This window comes from Mustelus asterias, chromosome 15 (assembly GCF_964213995.1).
Source record: "Mustelus asterias chromosome 15, sMusAst1.hap1.1, whole genome shotgun sequence".
NCBI lineage: Eukaryota > Metazoa > Chordata > Chondrichthyes > Carcharhiniformes > Triakidae > Mustelus > Mustelus asterias.
Genome location: NC_135815.1, coordinates 72,733,756 through 72,754,103, shown reverse-complemented (window position 1 = coordinate 72,754,103; position 20,348 = coordinate 72,733,756). Strand labels below are relative to the sequence as shown.

Here is a 20,348-nt window from a genome sequence, read left to right as displayed (position 1 = left end):
GGCATTGTGGTGGAGAGGGCCTCTGATATTGGTTGGGGGGGCAGGTTAGTGGGGAGGAGAGAGCTCCATTGCTTGTGCTAGTTGGAGGAGGGGTGGAGGAGGCCCCAGTGCTTGTGAGGAGAGTCTTCCATGTCAATGGTGGTGGGGGGTGGGCAAGAGGCTGAGCCACGTGAGGATGGGACCCCGATCTCTGTGGAGCCGCCCACCAGACTGATGATATTATCCCCACCCACTCGAGTGCCTGACAATCTGGACTAAAAACTGGGCAATGCAGCTGCAGAGCTACCACCAGTTTTCAGTCAGAGCCTGACACTTTGAAAAAATAGGAAAGTCGCGCCCAAAACATTTAAAAATGCTTTGAAAGTTGTTCATTCTCAGTGATGAATAGATTACATTTAAGAATTTGCCCTAATTAACTTCTCATTGCCCGTACTTGAATCTGAATGAGAAATATGAATTCCGGTTTAGGAAATTTGTTCGTCAGCATGTTAAGAATGAGCAACAATTCAAAAAAGATGACATTTAAAGTAAATGTCCCAGCTGTCTCCCACCGGCCTCCTCCCCACCCTGCCTGCCATCGTACATAAACACTCAATGCAGGTTTGATCATTCAATTTTTAAAATTCTTCCCACATAATCAAGTATATAAAAGTTATTTTGTAGAAAAGGGATCTCAGATTGATAGCGAACATGAGACTACTATGGAAAGTTGGGTGGTCAGTAATTTGTTGAGAACAGGGTCAAGGGAGCAGAAGTAGGTCTTGTGGACAAGATGTGCTTAGAGAGGTTGATAGGAGAGAAACATTCAGGCTAAAATGTCACATATAACAAATCTCAGTTCCTTGGGCTTAAGGGAGATACTTGAAGGGTGACCAGAATGGGTGACTGTAATTGTTTGAATGGGACATGGGCATCAAAAGATGAAGATGAGGGTATGATTAAGTAGATCAGTAGTTGCAGAAATGCCCTGTTGAACAAAATACCAAAGTTGGTGACTTTGAGGCAGAGGTTCTTTCAGAGGTGAACACAGGAGGCCGTTGGATTGGCAGGGGGAAGGGTGCAGAACATAACAAGGAAATGATCAAAGATGGCCTTATCTATGATTGACATGGTTGACCACAGAGAAGGCAAGGCCAACAGGGTGGCCATGAATATAGAGAGGGGACTTTATTATGAAGGAAGATATAAGGGGAGGATAAAATGTAGTAAGTTCAGAAAAAAGAGAGCATGATGAGTTGAGACAGAGCATGGGAAGCCTCGAGATGCAGAAACTGAGTGAGGACAGCAGTGACAATATCACTATGAGAAGCCTGGCATGGTACTTGTGTGGGTAATAGAGAAAAAGAATTATAAATGAGACATGTGGAGTCGAACAAAGTGAAATGCTCAAAAAGTTGTGTGTGTGCCGGGTGTTCAAAACAGCAAGAGAGAGTTAAAGGGATGGGGGGGGGGGGGGAGGAAGGGCAATGATCTTGAAGGGTTGCCTCTGATGCACCCAGGGTTCCCCTATCCCTTGCATGACACCAGCCCTGCACAGCTAAATTTGCTGGGCTTCCCTCATGGCATGGGTCAGTCTGCTTCAGGTACTGGTGGGGGCGGAATTAGATTCTTAAATAGCCAAGTGGTCAATAGGCCCCAGGGCAGGTGGGCAACCTGATGCCTTCCTTACCGAACATAAAATGTCAGACAGGTCGGGAGCAGGCTGATTGCCGGCGGGAAGGTCACCTGCTGGATTTTACATGCGCCCCAGCCTGCAAACTCGCCAGCGGGGCAGCATAAAATCCAGCCCATGGTGCGAAACGTGAGAGAAGCAAGTTCCTTCCTACAAGTAAATCCGAAATTCGGCTGTAAACTGGTTGGAAGGTCAAGTGTTGTGTATGCCCAAGGCTCTGATTTGTGTTGCCAGGAGCTGTTTTTCCAAATCAGGACCGTAAACTCAACAGGTCACCCCCCCAACTACAAATTGTGACCTCCTCCAGACAGAAATCTGCTAAGGGCAAATGCTTCAGACAGTGCATAATCTGGGCAAAAGATTAAACTGCAGAAATAATCAGCAGCTGCGTTAGCTTCAAAGTTAATTATCCCAGGAACAAGCAGGGATTAAATGAAACACAGACAGTCCAGAAGAGTGGAGATGTAGCTGAGATTCCGTGCTGCCACAGGGGTCTAACTTCCTCTTGATACATTAATGCAGATATGTTGGTGAGGAATTTTGCTGTTTACATTAATGAGCTATGAAATGGATTTTTCTCATTGCATTCGCTTCTCTCTCCCATTGATAAAGTGCCAAGTTCGAAATAACTAAAATTGAGGAAAATTAAAAAGGCATTTTCACAGGATGCAAATCTCCCAGTAATGAGATCAGCAATTTTAGACAGACCAGAAGAATCCATTGTCCTGCTAATAGGAAATACCTGAGTTAGACGATTGCACCATGCAGGGGAGGCATGTGTATGTTAATCTTTTAGAGCCACAGAGGCTGAGCCAATATACAGAGAACCATCAAAGGGTAAAATAGTATAATTGCCAACCTTTCAAGGAAGCAGGGAGGCAGATTCCATTAGCAGCCTGTAAGTAAGTTCCAACTAGCAGACCAGAAGGAACAGTGCAGAAAGGTTCGTGGAGGCAATTAAAAGCATGGAGACGATCTTTCTGGTTTGTCACACTGGTCGATTGGCATGGTGAGTTGTAAAGTTGCGAGAGAGGCAAAAAAACTGGGTACGTGCCCAGTTTCTTGCCTCTCGCGATCTTACTGGCCCTGGATTGTCCGTGTGATCAGCCTCGCACCCAAACATTCATTTAAATGTTATTCATGAGCCTGGGACAGAATCATCCGGGCTCACTTGCCTTAACAACGTTGCCGGTGGAGGTCCTCACTGGTGAGGATCACATGTGTCCCCAGCAACGAGGACCTGAGGTGATGGCCTCGCTGGTGGAATTGGAGGCTATTGATGCCTTCCAGGTGGTCAGGGGCAAAGGGACTGTGCCACTTGGCAATACTAGCCTGGCACTGCCAACCTGGGACCCTGGCAGTACCAGCCTGACATGCTGGCAATGCCCATAGGGCCTCAGAACTGCCCACTGGGCACCAGGCAGTGCCAATAGGCGGGGTATATGGGAAGGGACAGGGGGAGCTGTGCACTCTACATTCAGGGATCGGCCAGGGTGGCGATCGGCCAGACAGGCAATATCAGGACTGTGATCAGCCGGAGTGTGGGGTGGAGGGTGGTGGGGTTGGGGGGCAGAGGGAATCGGGGCAGCAATCAGCTGGGGGTGGGATATCAGGACAATACCTGGGAGGGGGGGGGCATGGAATTCAGCCGGGGAGGCCAGTGGTTGGGGGAACGTCGATATCCAGAGGGGTGGGGGAGTGACAGCTCTTAACACTGAGATCTTCACGTGTGCAATGGCACCCTCGACAAAGAACAAAGAACAGTACAGCACAGGAACAAGCCCTTCGGCCCTCCAAGCCTGTGCCAATCACGTTTACCTATTTAAACCAATCGCTTATATCCTTCTATTCCCTGTTTGTTCATATGCCTATCAAGATACGTCTTAAATGTGGCTAATGTAACTGCCTCAACCACCTCACTTGGCAGTACATTCCAGGTCCCCACCACCCTCTGTCTAAAAAACCTTTGCCGCATATCTCCACTGAACCTTTCCCCCCTTATCTTGAATTGTGCCTCCTTGTAATTGTCGTTTCTGCTCTGGGAAAAAGCTTCCAACTGTTCGCCCTACCTATACCTCTCATAATTTTATAAACTTCTATCAGGTTGCCTCTCAGCTTCCATCTTTCCAGGAAGAACAATCCTAGTTTATTCAATCTCTTCTCATAGTTAATACCCTCCATACCAGGCAACATCCTGGTAAACCATTTCTGTACTCCCTCCAAAGCCTCCATGTCCTTCTGGTAGTGTGGTGACCAGAATTGAACACAGTCTTCCAAATGTGGCCTAACCAATGTTTTATACAACTGTAACATAATTTGCCAGCTTTTATACTCGATGCCCAGTCCGACGAAGGGAAGCATGCCATATGCTTTCTTCACCATCTTTTCCACCTGTGCTGCCACTTTTAAGGATCTGTGGACCTGTACTCCCAGATCTCACTGTGTGTCTATGCTCCTGATGGTTCTGCTATTTATTTTATAGCTCCCACCTGAATTGAATCTACCAAAATGCATCACTTCGCATTTGTCCAGATTAAATTCCATCTGCCATTTCTCCACCCAATTTTCCAGTCTATCTATATCTCTGACAATCTTCATCACTATCCACAACTCCGCCAATCTTAGTATCATCCGCAAAGTTGCTAATCAGACCAGCTATATTTTCTTCCAAAGTGATTTCTTCGAGCAGTTGGTTTTCCAGCAAGATTAGACTCCATCTACTGGTGTGAATCATACTTTGCCTCTTTCTTTGCACTAAAAGGCATAAGATTGTGTCTGAAAGCTCACTGAAAAAATGGACACGGTTCTCTCCTGTTTTCACATTCGATCGGCACTTAGAATTTTTTTCTTAAGATTGCCCCCCCATGAGCCACTTCCCAAAATAACTCCCCAATCATATGCAGTGTGGTAACTATAAGCTGGCCTTTACCTATAGACCTATTGAATTGGATATTGTTTGGGATGGGGGAAATCCTAAAAGAGTTCTCTCTATTTTGGATCAAAAAGAGTAATTTCTACATTAACTGTGTTGATGTGTTTAGTAGTTCTGGTACATAACTGTCTTAGATCATTAGAGTCCTGTTTCTTTTCTTTATTGTCTTTAATAAGTGTTATACCACGACTTGACTGGTTACTGTTCTCATTGGGTCTTGCACGTGACTCCTCACACCATTCCTGTAAGCAAAATTATACACTACCATGAACCAGTGTTCGAGGTGTGAGGTCATGCATTTTGGAAAGTCTAATACAGATAGGAAACATGCAGTAAATGGCACAACCCTTAAGAGTATTGATAAGCAGAGGGATCTGGGTGTACAGGTACACAGGTCACTGAAAGTGGCAACGCCAGGTGGAGCAGGTAGTTAAAAAAGCATACGGCATACTTGCCTTCATCAGCCAGGGCATTGAGTTTAAAAATTGGCAAGTCATGTTGCAGCTTTATAGAACCTTAGTTAGGCCGTACTTGGAATATAATGTTCAATTCTGGTCGCCACACTACCAGAAAGATGTGGAGGCTTTGGAGAAGGTACAGAAAAGATTTACCAGGATGTTGCCTGGCATTAGCTATGAGGAGAGGTTGGAGAAACTTGGTTTGTTCTCACTGGAACGACGGAGGTTGAAGGGTGACCTGATAGAAGTCTACAAGATTATGAGGGGTATGGACAGAATGGATAGTTAGAAGCTTTTTCACAGGGTCGAAGAGTCAATTATTAGGGGGCATAGGTCTAAGGTGCGAGGGGCAAGATTTAAAGGAGATGTACGAGGCAAGTTTTTTTACACAGAGGGTGGTGGGTGCCTGGAACTCAGTTCCGGGGGAAATAATGGAAGCAGATACGATAGTAAGTTTTAAGGGGCGTCTGGACAAATACATGAATAGGATGGGAATATAGGGATATGGTCCCTGGAAGGGTCGGGGGTTTTAGTTCAATCGGTCAGTGCAGGCTTGGAGGACCGAAGAGCCTATTCCTATGCTGTAATTTTCTTTGTTCTCTGTGTTCAGGTTGGGACACCCTTGCAGATAACATCAGCCAGGTTTGTAACACTATGTAACAGTTGCGATTTCAAGAATGAATAAAGAAGACACTGCCTGTACATGAATAGTCCAATTTTGGTATCCTAATGTTACATCAGCCTGTTCACTTCAGTGGTGTCATGATCTCATTCGCTAAATTTTTTTGGGTGCCTACCATGCTCCACTTCAGTTAATTAACACAACATTTCATGCACAAGAAAACCTCAGGTACATCTCCTGAGAAGATACTCTGAGTGAATTTTAACCTCACACTTAAACGTTAAATTCCATATGCCACAGTTTTGCCTACACTTAAGCTATCAATATGTCTTTGCAACGAGTGTGTGTGTATGCATGCGCGCATCTGTGTCCACACGCATGTGTATGTGGCTACACTCAATGTGGTGTAATGCCCTTCAAGCGAGAAGGGCCTGGTGACAGACTAGCGACCTGTTCCAGGAATAATTAGCTACAGAAACAGACAAAAGTCTGACTTATGTACTGCCTGGGTGCGGAAAGATTGAGAGAGAATTCCAATAGAAGAGACGTCAATAAGTCAGAAAGAATAGAAAAGCAGAATATTATTTAAATGTAGAGAGGCTACATAATCTGAGGTGCAGAGTGATCTGGGTGTCCTGGTACATGAATCAAAAAATAATAGTATGCAGGTACAGCATGCAATTAGGAAGGCAAATGGGATGTAAAGGTAGGGAAGTGTTTCTACAGGGAAACCATCTGCTGTACACAGTTTTGGTTTCCTTACTTAAGAAAAATATAATTGCATTGGATCAGCTGATTCCTGGAATAAAGGGATTGTCTTATGAAAAAAGGTTGAGCAGGGGTTAGGCCTTTACTCATTCGAAGTTAGAAGAATGAGAGGTGATCTTATTGAAACATTACACATTCTGAGGAGACTTGATAAGGTAGATGCTGGGAAGATGGTTCCTCTTCTGGGGAGTGTAGAATTAGGAGGCACATTGGTGCCACAGGGCTCAAGTTGCCCGAAAAGAAGCACAATGGCCTTTTCTTACCAGAGAAATTCTTGACATTCAGAGGTTGTCTGGACGGAAAGATGGAGGGAAAAAATAACTTCTCCTCATTGCCAATGTAGCAATTCAGCCACATATCGGTTTCCATCAACAACACCCTTTACTGTGCACCAAAGGAAAAGATCGCTCTCGTGGCTTATAATCAGGTCATCTTCACCTCAGGACCTACAACGCTGGTTCAGGTAAAGTTACAGGCTTAAAAACCCTCATTGGCTGCTTTCCATCGGGCAAGCCTCCGCTCATTCAATAAGGCAGCACATACTCCACAAAGCACATGGGTGGATCTATTGATGATCCCATGTGGCCCTCATGGTCATCATAATGGGTTGAGAGGAAGAAAAGGGGGTAAGGGTATTGGGGGGGCTTTACATTGATCTGAACAACTGAGCCGATGCCTCTGGGAATAGAGGCAGCCCTTTTAACCTGGCCACCTCGGCACTGGCCTGTCTCGGACTCTGCCTCAGGACTGCCATCAGGCCCAACTCCTGGTGTCCTGCTCTCTGGGAAATGAAATTCCCGCCTTTCAACGCTGTTGGGATGGAGGCAGGATTGCAATTCCTGACACTCTATTCCTACTCCCATGAGGGAAATCCAGCCCCAGAACTGTAAAATTCCCTTATACTATTAATGTTACTTTGACCAGTTTAATTTTATTCCTACTGTCTGTTAGTTGTCCTTGATAATCCAACAGCATGAATTTGATAATTGAAGAAGAATGGAATGGGATATCCTGACAGGGTGAGATGAAGTAGGGGACAGGAGATGTGTGTGAAGCATAAACATTGGCATTGGCCAGTTGGGCCAAATGTGCTGTTTCTCTGCTATATATTCTACATAAAATGGTGTATTTGTATGCGATTTTTAACTAGCACAATTAAAAAGTATGTGCAAAAGGGGGAGATTTAATTCCTATGAACTAACCTGCACCCTGCAGTCAGACAAATAAAATTTTTTGTGCATTTTTAAATGCTGGGCGCAATCTTATCGGCCGTTCACGCCACTCTCCAGCTGCAACGAGGTTGGAAAATTTGGTGGCCAGCTAAATCTCCGGACACTGGTTCCAGCAATTTTCTGTGAACAGCATTTAGAAGTGGCACAAAAACAAGTGAAAAATCAGATCTCAATTTTACCTTTCCTCAGACGAGGAACTGCCCCTCATGTCAACTTATGCCAATATTTCCCTATCCAAAAAATAAAAATTTGGTTTGCAGAGAGAGAATCATTGGCAATAGCTTATGCCAGGGAATGGTTCAGCCAAATCACTGTTAAATGTGACAAGCAAACGTAATAATGTTTACCTTTACTCCTGCAAATAGCTGAGCTAACTGGTAGCCGGTATTTTTCTGAATATTCCGCACATTCTCTAAGAGTCTACGTAAACGTGTTGTCTCTTCTCTGCTGTCTTCTACTGACCCTCGGTACTATGTACGAAAAGATTTAACTGTTGTACGGTCAGTATATAAAAACACATTATTATATCTACTAATAACAGATATCATTTGAGTTCAAGCTTCCTAGTGTTTCATTTGCAATAGCATACATTTATTGTTCGTAACTGCAGACTGCCCACTGGCTGCTTAAGGTACTTGCTGTGATTTATACCATCTATTTAGAAACTAAATACAGCAATATCTTTTCATCAGATTCAATGAAAACAAAGCTACATGTGGAAGTTGCAATTCTTATTTACTATAGCAACTGGACTGTTGCTGAATTAGCAAGTACTAAACTTTAGAATGGGGAGTTCCAGATAACTCCTTATGTTGCAACGTTGCTTTTGTAATTTCCCTTCTCCTTTTTGTTAATCACCCTCTGTCAGCTATCAATCCCTCAGTTTTGATTCTCTGGTTTGAAGCCTCAGGTGTAGGTTGAAAAATTGTTGATGCATACATTATATTTTATGAAGCGCAGTTTCAGGGGGAAGAATGAAGTGGTGGTAAGTATGATATATTTATTTAATTTGACCCCATGGCAAATTTTTCTTGAGCAAGGTACTGTGGATGCTGAAAACCTGGAATAAAAACAAACAACATTGGAAAAACTCAGTGGGCATGGTAGTATCTGTGGAGGGAGAAACAGAATTCATTTTTCATAGGGTTGTCTGGAGATCGGAGTGCCCTTTGAAAACGGTACCCTGATCTCTGAGGAGCCAGTCTTGCCACATCTTTAATTCACCACTCCAAAAAATTTACAGTTGTGGGTGAATTGCTAACTGAATCGCACTGACCTTCCCAGCAGGAATCTCACTGGTTTTCCTGCTGGGGACAATGCTTAGAAATGTTTGGGGAGAATTCCACCCCATTTATATTAAAAGGAAGAAAATTTTGCGTTTATATAGCACTTTTAAGACCCCCAGACATCTTAAAGCACTTTACAGCCAATAAAATACTTTCGAAATGTAGCAGTCCAGGAGGCAAGACAGCATACAGGCAGCATAGGAGACAAAACTCGAGTGGGAGGAAACAAGCCTACAGACAGCTGAAGGCTGAGATGCAACAAAGAACCTGTGATCTAAAGAATAGATGGTGGAAGGAAAGGGCACAGGAGACTCAGCAACTCACCGACAGCCACGACATGTGTGGTTTCTTCAGCACAACTAAAACCATCCACGGTCCGAGCACCCAGGACCTCATCTGGCTGAGAACCAAAAATGGAGAGGTGCCTCATCAAAGACAGAGAGGAGGTCAATGGCTGCTGGAGGGGAGCACTTTGAGGACCTCTTCAACCAAGACATAACCTTTGACGCATCCACTTCTTTTATGAAGACAGATGCAAAGTACTTGGTTGTTTTTTATCTTCATTAGTCATGGATATTGGTTATTTAAATTGGTTTTCAGTGTACAATTGCAGATTTTGTTTTTCCAGGGTGTAGATGGTGAACAACTAATGTCATCCAAAAACGACCTGCTGGAAATTTCCCTTTGTTTTCTTACTGTAAATTCATCACAAAATATACATCATATCTGTAACATCAGTTACTGTACATATCATGCCACATATGTGATGCAGACTGTAAGTTTTTAAACCTAGATTTTGTATTATTATTTAGCTTAATATTGTTTTTTTTAACCCCTTGCTTGTTTTGAGTTTTAGCAATATTCCAAATTATGGTCAAATTTTTCTGACTTTAGTCAGAGTTAGGAAACCTTAAATACAAGGAAGTTAAAAAAAATCAGTAATAAAAAAAATCCTCATTCTTGTTTGCTCTTGCTATTTAAATAGTCTTTTGGGGAGCTCTTCATGCTGCATTATTCAGATGAGGGGCAGAAATTTAGTCATTCAGGCAGTCACCAGTGCAAACCACATGACAAACACTTGGTTTGAAAGGGCAACAGCTTTCTCAATTTCCCCACGGGAAGGAGGCATCAGATATACAGGGTGCAGAACCTTCACTTCGTGGCAAGTTTCAAGACGTTAAAGATCTTCTGGGCCATGTGAATATATGGGCTTCTCATAACAATCCCATGGTCTATTTGATAAGAAAGGGGTTGCACCTAGGTATGTTCAGATGAGTTTTGACCATTGAAACATCATTACACAGCAATCCACACTATATATATTTCATGAAGTAGAAACATTGGGTAAATGGCCCTTCAACCAGGCCTAACCTTTGCATTCTGGCTGAGCTCAATGAGAAATCGTCCCTTAACAGCAGAGGAGATCCTTGCATTGAAAGCCTGAGCTTTTGTCTGTTGTTTCTGAGCTGCTACTTCCATCTTTAAGAAAAACGTTGTGTTCAGCGACAGCACAACAATGTTCATTACAAAAGGTGAATGATTGTGTACAGTGCTTCAAACCTAGGGGGTTCAGCAGTCCAGACTTTGGTCTGTATTGTGCTTGATAGGCCATACAAGAAATGTGTGCACACTGAGAAGTTCCGGTGTTCTTCCTGATACCAATAAAACCATTCTTCAGTTGCAGTCAGGTATGAGAGATCTATATGACTCAGGCAGCAACTTCCTCCATGGAGCTTGGACCTCTGCTTTTAGTGCAGGATGACTATCAGTCTCAAATGCTACCACTCTAATTTGGATACCTTGGAAAATAAGATCTTAAATTAGAAAAACATAAGAAATAGGAGGAGGAGTAGGCCATTCAGCCCCTAACGCCTGCTGTATCATTCTAGATTATCATAGTTTATTATCTACCCCAGCTACTCTTTCTCAAATCCCTTGATACCCTTAATATCTTAATGTTCAAATTAGTAGGACTCTCCCTATTAGAACATTCTACACAACCTACCTTCTGGGCCTTTTTTATTCATTGAGGGGATGCGAATGTCGCTGGCCAACATTTATTGCCCATTCCTAATTGCCCTTGAATTGAATGGTTTGCTCAGCCATTTCGAAGGGCATTTAAGAGTCAAATATTTGGTGTTATGTTATGATAACATATAAATGTTATGATAAGATCTCCCATCACAATAATTTAGTATATTGCTATTCCATGCAAAATAACGCTGCCTGGAAGGTTGAGCAGTCTTTCAAAGCATTGCTCCCTTCTGTACCAAGGGACAGCACCTTGTTTGAAAGTCACTGTTTAATGCTACGTTGTATTAAATAAGATATTACTTTAGCCAGTTTCAGGTGAAGCAGAGCATTTTCAGTTTCCAGCTGAACAATTCTTTCTTCTTTGCCCTGAAAGTAGAGAAAACATAATGTTAAAACACTTTAAAATACACTTCTCAGCCAAAGTACACTTTTAAAAATGGTATTTTATGGATGCACTTACCTAGGTAAATCTTTGCACATTTTGTGCATAAGATTAATGCAGATAATCACTTAGCAATACAGACATACACTACTGGAGTGCAACTTAATAAGACACAACATGGCATTGCAGTATGGTCTTGCCCAGCAAAGCTAACATCAAAGCATTTAGTATTACATTGCAATTTGTTACCAGGTTCATTGCTGCCTGCATAGGAAAGTGAGTGTTCTAACCAACACATGCACTGTTCTGGAGATGATCATTTTGCAATCTAAGTGCAAGCTTCAGTGGTGGAAGTGAAAAGGAGCCTAATTACTGCTTGAAAACGCAATTGAAAAAGAGAAATCTTGATATTAGTGACAGCAAGACTGTGATTGGAGAGTCTCAGTGAGATGAAAGTACAAGGCAGAGGAGGCGGGTTAGCAAATGGAAGAGGCAAAAGGTCAGGAGAGGAGGTGCTTTTCACATGTGTGCATTTCATTACAAGTCAGTCTGAGTTTGAGCAAGTAGCAGTCACTTGGATTGAAACCTAATACCTAACTGGAAATAAAAGATAGGTGCCTGAAAAATATTCATAATGATTCACACGTGTCTGAACAGAATGGAACTCACCATACAGGGAAATTGTGATGCAAACTTGGGAGAGTGCACACTTCTTGGTAATATTAAAAGTAAAGAATGCGATAGCATGTATCATACTCTTTCAACCTTTTTTCAGCAATTAGGTCATTTTATTTGAAAGACTTGGCAATGATGATTCATGGAAAAGAATTCCACTTTATCATCTGCAAAATGATTTTCTAATCATCTCAAATTCTTTATTTGTGATTAGCTTAAATTTATGCCCTTGTGTTACTGTCTTGCTGTCCATTGGAGGCAGGATCATAGTTTTACTCTATTACTGGAATAACTTACAACTCTTTTTTAAAAGACAGAGCTATAAAATGTAAAGAATATGTTTCAGTCATGGTTATCCAAAGCCCTTCTCAAAATTGCTGAGAGAGATTTTTGATACAGAGGCTTTTATTTCAGCAGAGGGTGACATGACCGCATGCATCAGAGGATGTTTTAGGGGCACAACAAATAAATAAACCTTGTATGAAGAGTGTATGAGGCCTGTTATGGCCATGTTGGAAGGGGTAGAATGGCTCCTCTATTTTCTCATTCCTAGTTTGACCGTAACAGGTTTTTAACAAAGATACGCTTGCCAATTCAGTGAACATTTAACTGTTTAAGTGCTGTGATTGTAAGAGATACACACAGGCAAGCTCTCCTGTAAATTCTGAAAAAAAGAGAGTAGTATTTATCATATTTAAAATCATATTTACAATCTAAATAAAAAGAAGAAAAGCACTGGTTCTTTCACACATGCACCAAGTAAGTTACAAAGTAGGAGGATCGACCAAGCAGTTTTTAAAAGTCCACAAAAAAGCCTCGTTTCAGACGAGGCCCAGGGATCTTTCTGAATTCTCTAACAGGACGATTTAAAGATGTTGATGGATGGTTTCTATTGCGTCTCCTGGAGTCAGCAGCTGCCGAGTAGATTCGTAAAACACCGGCAGCAGTGTGTGGGTGGTCAAACAATGGGCTGGGCCGGACTTGAGCTTGCAAGCAGGATGACCAACTCTTGCAGAGGAAATTAAGAGACACTCTGGCATGAGGGTTCATTAGGGTAAGGGTGGTGTGGGGGGGTGGGGGGTGGCAGGTGGGGGCTGCTGCTTCCAGGGTTTTTTGATTTGATTTATTATCACAGTGAAAAGTATTGTTTCTTGCGCCTATACAGACAAAACATACCGTTCAGTCCAAAGATGTGCGGGTTAGGTTGATTGGCCAGGTTAAAAATTGCCCCTTAGAGTCCTGGGATGTGTAGGTTAGAGGGATTAGCGGGTAAAATATGTGGGGGTAGGGCCTGGGTGGGATTGTGGTCGGTGCAGACTCAATGGGCCGAATGGCCTCCTTCTGCACTGTAGGGATTCTATGATTTCTATGAAACAAGAGAGTGCAGAATGTAGTGTTACAGTCGAAGCTAGGGTGCAGAGAAAGATCAACTTAATGCAAGGTAAGTCCATTGAAAAGTCTGATGACAGCAGGGAAGAAGCTGTTCTTGAGTCGGTTGGTACGTGACCTCAGACTTTTGTATCTTTTTCCCGAAGGAAGAAGGTGGAAGAGAGAATATCCAGGGTGCGTGGGGTCCTTAATTATGCTGGCTGCTTTGCCAAGGTAGCGGGAAGTGTAGACAGAGTCAATGGATGGGAGGCTGGTTTGCGTGATGGATTGGGCTACATTCACAACCTTTTGTAGTTCCTTGCGGTCTTGGGCAGAGCAGGAGCCATACCAAGCTGTGATACAACTAGAAAGGATGCTTTCTATGGTGCATCTGTAAAAGTTGGTGAGAGTCTTGGCTGACATGCCAAATTTCCTTAGTCTTCTAAGAAAGTAGAGGCATTGATGGGCTTTCTTAACTATAGTATCGGCATTGGGGGACCAGGACAGGGTTCCCAGAGCTGTGACAGTGTGGGTGCTGAGAAAGGGTGGGAAGAGGAGCAAAGTGAACACTGCCCATGCATGAGATTTAAAGATTTGCAATATAGGAAATCCAACATCCTGGATGTATGCAATCCAGGACAATGGGCTCAGTTATGGGACAATCTTATAAAGTAAGGGAGAGTTGATCATCTTGCTTACAGGCTGGATGGAGAGAGAGAGACAGATAGTACTCACGCAGGGTCCTACTTCTTGTGTTCTGTGGCCTGGAGAAAAATAGTTTCTTAAACAACAGAAAGTCTGTTGGCTCATCACACAATCCCCTCTCACCAACTGACCAGTGATCTAAACAGGGTCATAACAAATTGATTCCAGGTCTATGGTTTAGAGATATGAGATTATGGTTGGATGAGTTCGTTTCTCAGACTGGGTCATTGTCCAAAGTGATTGTGTTTAATGGTTTATTCCATGTCCAGTTGAATATCCAGGTGATTGTCTGGATGTTTCGTGATTGGTCAGGAGACAGGATCATTCACATTCCTCTTATCTTTGTGTTTGATGCTCTATTCTAGACAACCTGACTCCATTTTTAATAGCTTTGGAATTTATTAGGTACAGTTATATAAGTGTTCAGCCAACTTAGAATCTGCTGTTTTAAGTCACTGGAATACTGTTGTTTAATTTTTTAACATACAACAGTGGTTCCAGCCCAATAAATAAATAAAGCCATGTTTGATATAAAACATGACTTTATAACAGGTCATTAATCTGCTTGGTAAATTATTTGAAACAAGTGATGGTGTAACATGAGATAAGAGTTGCATCGGCATGAAGAGGACCTTAAACTAAAAGGGTATAAAGACAGGAGCTATGTTTTATTTAATAAACTTTGGGAAGCTGACGGACTTGGAGAAGCCACCTTTATGATTTCTCATTCAATCTAAGATAAGGAAGTTTTGAATGCAGACCTAACGTACAGTATTCCTTATGATTGGATAAATGAAGCAAATTTTCAAAATATTACTGCCTCTAGTTTGACAATTCTGTTTAAAGGATAAGGGTGGAATTATCCAATAATTAGAATCCATTAAAATCTAGAAGACCTCTACCTGGTTACCCATCAAAATTCCAGCTTTAGTGTAAAAGCTGTCAGGCAGGATCCCGCCACCCTGGCAGCAGAGGGGGCGCGCTATTGTCCACTGGTGGAATCTCTGGTCCCATCAATGTCCACAGAAAATGCTGGAAAATCTCAGTAGGTCAGACAGCATCAGTGGGGAGAGAGTAGAGCCAACGTTTAGAGTCTAGATGACCATCGTCAGAGCTCTGACAAAGTGGGGGGGGTGGAGGGGGGAGGAGAGTGCGAGCGGAGGGGGAGGAGGGCGCGAGCGGAGGGGGAGGAGGGCGTGAGTGGAGGGGGAGGAGGGCGCGAGCGGAGGGGGAGGAGGGCGCGAGCGGAGGGGGAGGAGGGCGCGAGCGGAGGGGGAGGAGGGCGTGAGTGGAGGGGGAGGAGGGCGCGAGCGGAGGGGGAGGAGGGCGCGAGCGGAGGGGGAGGAGGGCGCGAGCGGAGGGGGAGGAGAGCGCGAGCGGAGGGGGAGGAGAGCGCGAGCGGAGGGGGAGGAGAGCGCGAGCGGAGGGGGAGGAGAGCGCGAGCAGAGGGGGAGGAGAGCGCGAGCGGAGGGGGAGGAGAGCGCGGTCGGAGAGGTGGGGGAGAGAGCGCGGTCGGAGAGGTGGGGGAGAGAGCGCGGGCGGAGAGGGGGGGAGAGAGCGCGGGCGGAGAGGGGGGGAGAGAGCGCGGGCGGAGAGGGGGGAGAGAGCGCGGGCGGAGAGGGGGGGAGAGAGCGCGGGCGGAGAGGGGGGGAGAGAGCGCGGGCAGAGAGGGGGGGAGAGAGCGCGGGCAGAGAGGGGGGGGAGAGAGCGCGGGCAGAGAGGGGGGGGAGAGAGCGCGGGCGGAGGGGGGGAGAGCGCGGGCGGAGGGGGGGAGAGCGCGGGTGGGGGGGGGAGAGAGCGCGGGCGAAGGGGGGGGGAGAGAGCGCGGGCGGAGAGGGGGGGAGAGAGCGCGGGCAGAGAGGGGGGAGAGAGCGCGGGCAGAGAGGGGGGTGGAGAGAGCGCGGGCGGAGGGGGGGAGAGCGCAGATGGAGGGGGGGGAGAGAGCGCAGGCAGAGAGGGGGGGAGAGAGCGCGGGCAGAGAGGGGGGGGAGAGAGCACGGGTGGGGGGGAGAGAGCGCGGGCGGAGAGGGGGGGAGAGAGCGCGGGCGGAGAGGGGGAGAGAGAGCGCGGGCGGAGTGGGAGGGAGAGAGCGCGGGCGGAGAGGGGGGGAGAGAGCGCGGGCAGAGAGGGGGGGAGAGAGCGCGGGCGGAGGGGGGGAGAGCGCGGGTGGAGGGGGGGGGGGAGAGCGCGGGTGGAGGGGGGGGGGAGAGAGCGCGGGCGGAGAGGGGGGGGAGAGAGCGCGGGCGGAGAGGGGGGGGAGAGAGCGCGGGCGGAGAGGGGGGGAGAGAGCGCGGGCGGAGAGGGGGGGAGAGAGCGCGGGCGGAGAGGGGGGGAGAGAGCGCGGGCAGAGAGGGGGGGAGAGAGCGCGGGCAGAGAGGGGGGGAGAGAGCGCGGGCGGAGGGGGGGAGAGCGCGGGTGGAGGGGGGGGAGAGCGAGGGTGGAGGGGGGGAGAGCGCGGGCGGAGGGGGGGGAGAGCGCGGGCGGAGGGGGGGGAGAGCGCGGGCGGAGGGGGGGGAGAGCGCGGGCGGAGGGGGGGGAGAGCGCGGGCGGAGGGGGGGGGAGAGCGCGGGCAGAGGGGGGGGGGAGAGCGCGGCCGGAGGGGGGGGAGAGCGCGGGCGGAGGGGGGGGAGAGCGCGGGCGGAGGGGGGGAGAGCGCGGGCGGAGGGGGGGAGAGCGCGGGCGGAGGGGGGGAGAGTGAGGGCGGAGGGGGGGAGAGCGCGGGCGGAGGGGGGAGAGCGCGGGCGGAGGGGGGGAGAGCGCGGGCGGAGGGGGGGAGAGCGCGGGCGGAGGGGGGGAGAGTGAGGGCGGAGGGGGGGGAGAGTGAGGGCGGAGGGGGGGAGAGCGAGGGCGGAGGGGGGGAGAGCGAGGGCGGAGAGCGCGGGCCGAGGGGGGGAGAGCGCGGGCGGAGGGGGGAGAAAGAGGGCGGGGGGAGGGGAGAAAGAGGGCGGGGGGAGGGGGGAAAGAGGGCGGGTGGAGAGCGCAGGCGGGGGAGGGGGAGAGCGCGGGCGGAGGGGGGAAGCGCGGGCGGAGGGGGGAGTGCGGGCGGAGGGGGCGGAGCACGGGCAGAGGGGGGGGAGTGCGGGCGGAGGGGGGGAGCGCGGGCGGAGGGGGGGAGCGCGGGCGGAGGGGGCGGAGCGCGGGCGGAGGGGGCGGAGCGCGGGCGGAGGGGGGGGGAGTGCGGGCGGAGGGGGGGAGCGCGGGCGGAGGGGGGGGAGCGCGGGCGGAGGGGGGGGGAGCGCGGGCGGAGGGGGGGAGCGCGGGCGGAGGGGGCGGAGCGCGGGCGGAGGGGGCGGAGCGTGGGCGGAGGGGGGGAGTGCGGGCGGAGGGGGGGGGGGGGGGGAAGTGCGGGCGGAGGGGGAGTGCGGGCGGAGGGGGGGGGGGGGAGTGCGGGCGGAGGGGGGGGGGGGAGTGCGGGCGGAGGGGGGGGAGAGCGAGGGCGGAGGGGGGGAGTGCGGGCGGAGGGGGGGGGGGAGTGCGGGCGGAGGGGGGGGGGGGGAGTGCGGGCGGAGGGGGGGGGGGAGTGCGGGCGGAGGGGGGGGAGAGCGAGGGCGGAGGGGGGGAGTGCGGGCGGAGGGGAGGAGTGAGGACTGGGGGGGAGGAGAAGGGGTGGTTGGGATGGGGAGGTGAAGACTGGGGTGACTGGGATGCAGGGAGAGGGGTGGGAATGTTGTGTGTGGGGTGAGTGGGTTTGGGGGGTGGGGTGGGCGTAAATTGCTCCCGACTTCACCCCCCCCCCCCCTCTCCCTCCAAATTCTCTCTGGCATGTGAGAGTGACGCAGCTTTCTAAATGACCCAATCCCGGCGCTGACCGAGATCCCCGGACTTTCCCATTGGCTGGGATGAGGATCCCCGGACTTTCCCATTGGGCTGGGATGAGGATCCCCGGACGTTCTGATTGGTTGGGCTGCCGCTACTCACTCGGACGGTCCGCTCCAGCTGCCGCAGCCGCTGCTCCAGGAGCCGCTTCACCTCCATCCCAAGCGCCATCTCCCTCCGCAACCTCCAACACCAACTGTCCGTCACTACGGAACCGCGTTCGATCCTGTCCGCCTTCCCAATTGGACAAACATTCGGCCAATGGCGAGCAGCCCTGAGGGCTAATGGTCCATCACCATGGAGATGGCCCGCGCCACTATCCATCTGACTGATTGGACCGAACACTGAACCAGTGGGAGCGCGGGCCTGAGCCTAGCTGCAATCTGGGACAGTGACGGTTGGTTGATGAAGTGCGGACAACCCGCGACATACAATCAGACTCACTTAGAATTTAAAATTAGGGATAATTGTGATAAAGGAGGGGATTGTTTATTTGCCAGTGACGTTGAGCAGGGAGGATTTTGGAACTAGCTTTAAAATTTCATACACTTTCCTCTCACCAATTCACTGACAAAAGAAACCTGATATCTGCCAAACCCGTTTTAAAGTGTAAACCATTCAGGAACATTTCCTCTACCTGACATGGTCAATACCAAACCATCAACAGGAACATTGAAGCAAGAGTCGGCCATTCAAATCATCCAGTCAGGAATTTCGATTCGGTGGCTGGATTTCTTTAGAAAATCCTAAAGATTAATTCTAAATGCAGCTTTCGCCAGGGTAAAATGATTCAGTTTATTAAGCGTAATGAATTTATTTTCAAACTAGTTTTATTAAAATATAGAAAAGTCAAACATCACATACAGTAACTTGGGCTGAAGGGAGACCTCAGATATGTCTAATGGTACAACTGTACCACAGAGCTTTCTCACATTTTTTCATGCCAAAAAACTAATCGATTATCCACTTTCATTATCAATAGTTCAGCCCAATAATTAGCCTATGATTTCATTTATTATTCAGCATGTCAATCTAATCATGACAGCATTCTAAATCTAATCACAATCTGACACCTTAAATAAAAATATTCTACAGTTCCTTCCAATCAGCAGAAGTCTGCCTCTTGACATAGGTTGCTTTCTTGTTGTAATGGCATCCAAGAAACCTTCTGCTGCATAAGTCAGCACTGACTAAATGCTGAGACCTGGCACAATGCCAAATGAGGACCCATCACTTGACCTTTCTCTCGGCCTAAGCAAGTGAATCTTATACATTGTAATATAAAATGTCTCTTCCGTTCGATTTAATCACAATTAGTTTGCTTGCATTCTTTATCTTCTGGATGTAAGTTTTCATTAATAACAATTTAGTTGCTGAATGATATCTTCTGATCATAAATGCTGACTGTTTTGCACATTTCTACTTTTCAAAGTTTCAATGAATACATTTTCAATAAGTCACATTAATACATTTAAATAAGTTAATACATTTCAAGTTAAGACACAATACATTTATATAAAACATATAAATCTTATTAATTTCATTTCAATCTTTAATATAAATTCAATTGTTCAGTTATCCTCATGTTGGGTAAGATTGATTATGTTTTCTAACTCCTATGTGTTAGCTTGCTAATGTCTATAAGTTGTCTGCTAAATTCTCTTCTGCAAGTCTGCTCCACCATTCAGTTAGGTCACAGCTAATCATCCACCTCAATGCCACTTTCCTTGCACAATCTCCCTATCCCTTAATATCATTAGGCTCCAGATCCCAATCAATTTCTGTCCTGAATATGCTCAAAGATTGAGCTTCCACAGCCCTCTAGGGTAGAGAATGCCAAAGATTCACCATCCTCTCAGTGAAGAAATACCTCCTCATCACAGTCTTAAACAGCCTGCCCCTTATCCTGACAATGGCCTGTGGTTCTGGATTCACCAGCCAAGAGATCCACCCCGTCATACTCTAAAAACATTGCAAATTTAAATGAGATCACCTCTCATTTTTTGAAACTCTAGAGAATACAGATCCAGTCTCCTCACAAGACAATCCCAACATCCCAGGGATTAGGCTGGTGAACCTCCATTGCCCTCCCTCCATGGCAAGTATATCTTTCCTTAGATAAGGAGACCAAAAGTATACATGATACTGCAGGTGCGATATCACCAAGATTCTGTACAAATTGCAGCAGGGCATCTTTATTCCTGTACTCCCTGTGATGAAGGCCAACATACCATTTGCCATCCTTATTGGTTGTTACACCTGCATGCTACCTTTTAGTGACTCCTGAACAAAGACACGCAGCTCCCTTTGGACGCCAACACTTCTCAACCTCTCACCATTTAAGAAATATTCTGTCTTTCTGTTTTTTCTTCCAAAGTGGACAACTTCACACTTTGTC

The 20,348-nt window shown here is 47.4% G+C and overlaps 1 protein-coding gene across 1 annotated transcript in view; it reads right to left on the bottom strand.

Moving 5' to 3' along the window:
- Positions 1-18,121, bottom strand: part of kif25 (kinesin family member 25) — a 104,249-nt gene extending 86,128 nt beyond the window's left edge. Inside the window, exons 1-2 of the mRNA XM_078230480.1 lie at positions 18,053-18,121; positions 11,305-11,370 (exon numbers count right to left, since the gene is read on the bottom strand). Coding sequence (XP_078086606.1) covers positions 11,305-11,370; positions 18,053-18,121 — 135 coding nt within the window. The remainder of the gene's footprint in view (positions 1-11,304; positions 11,371-18,052) is intronic.
- Positions 18,122-20,348: the final 2,227 nt, after the last annotated feature.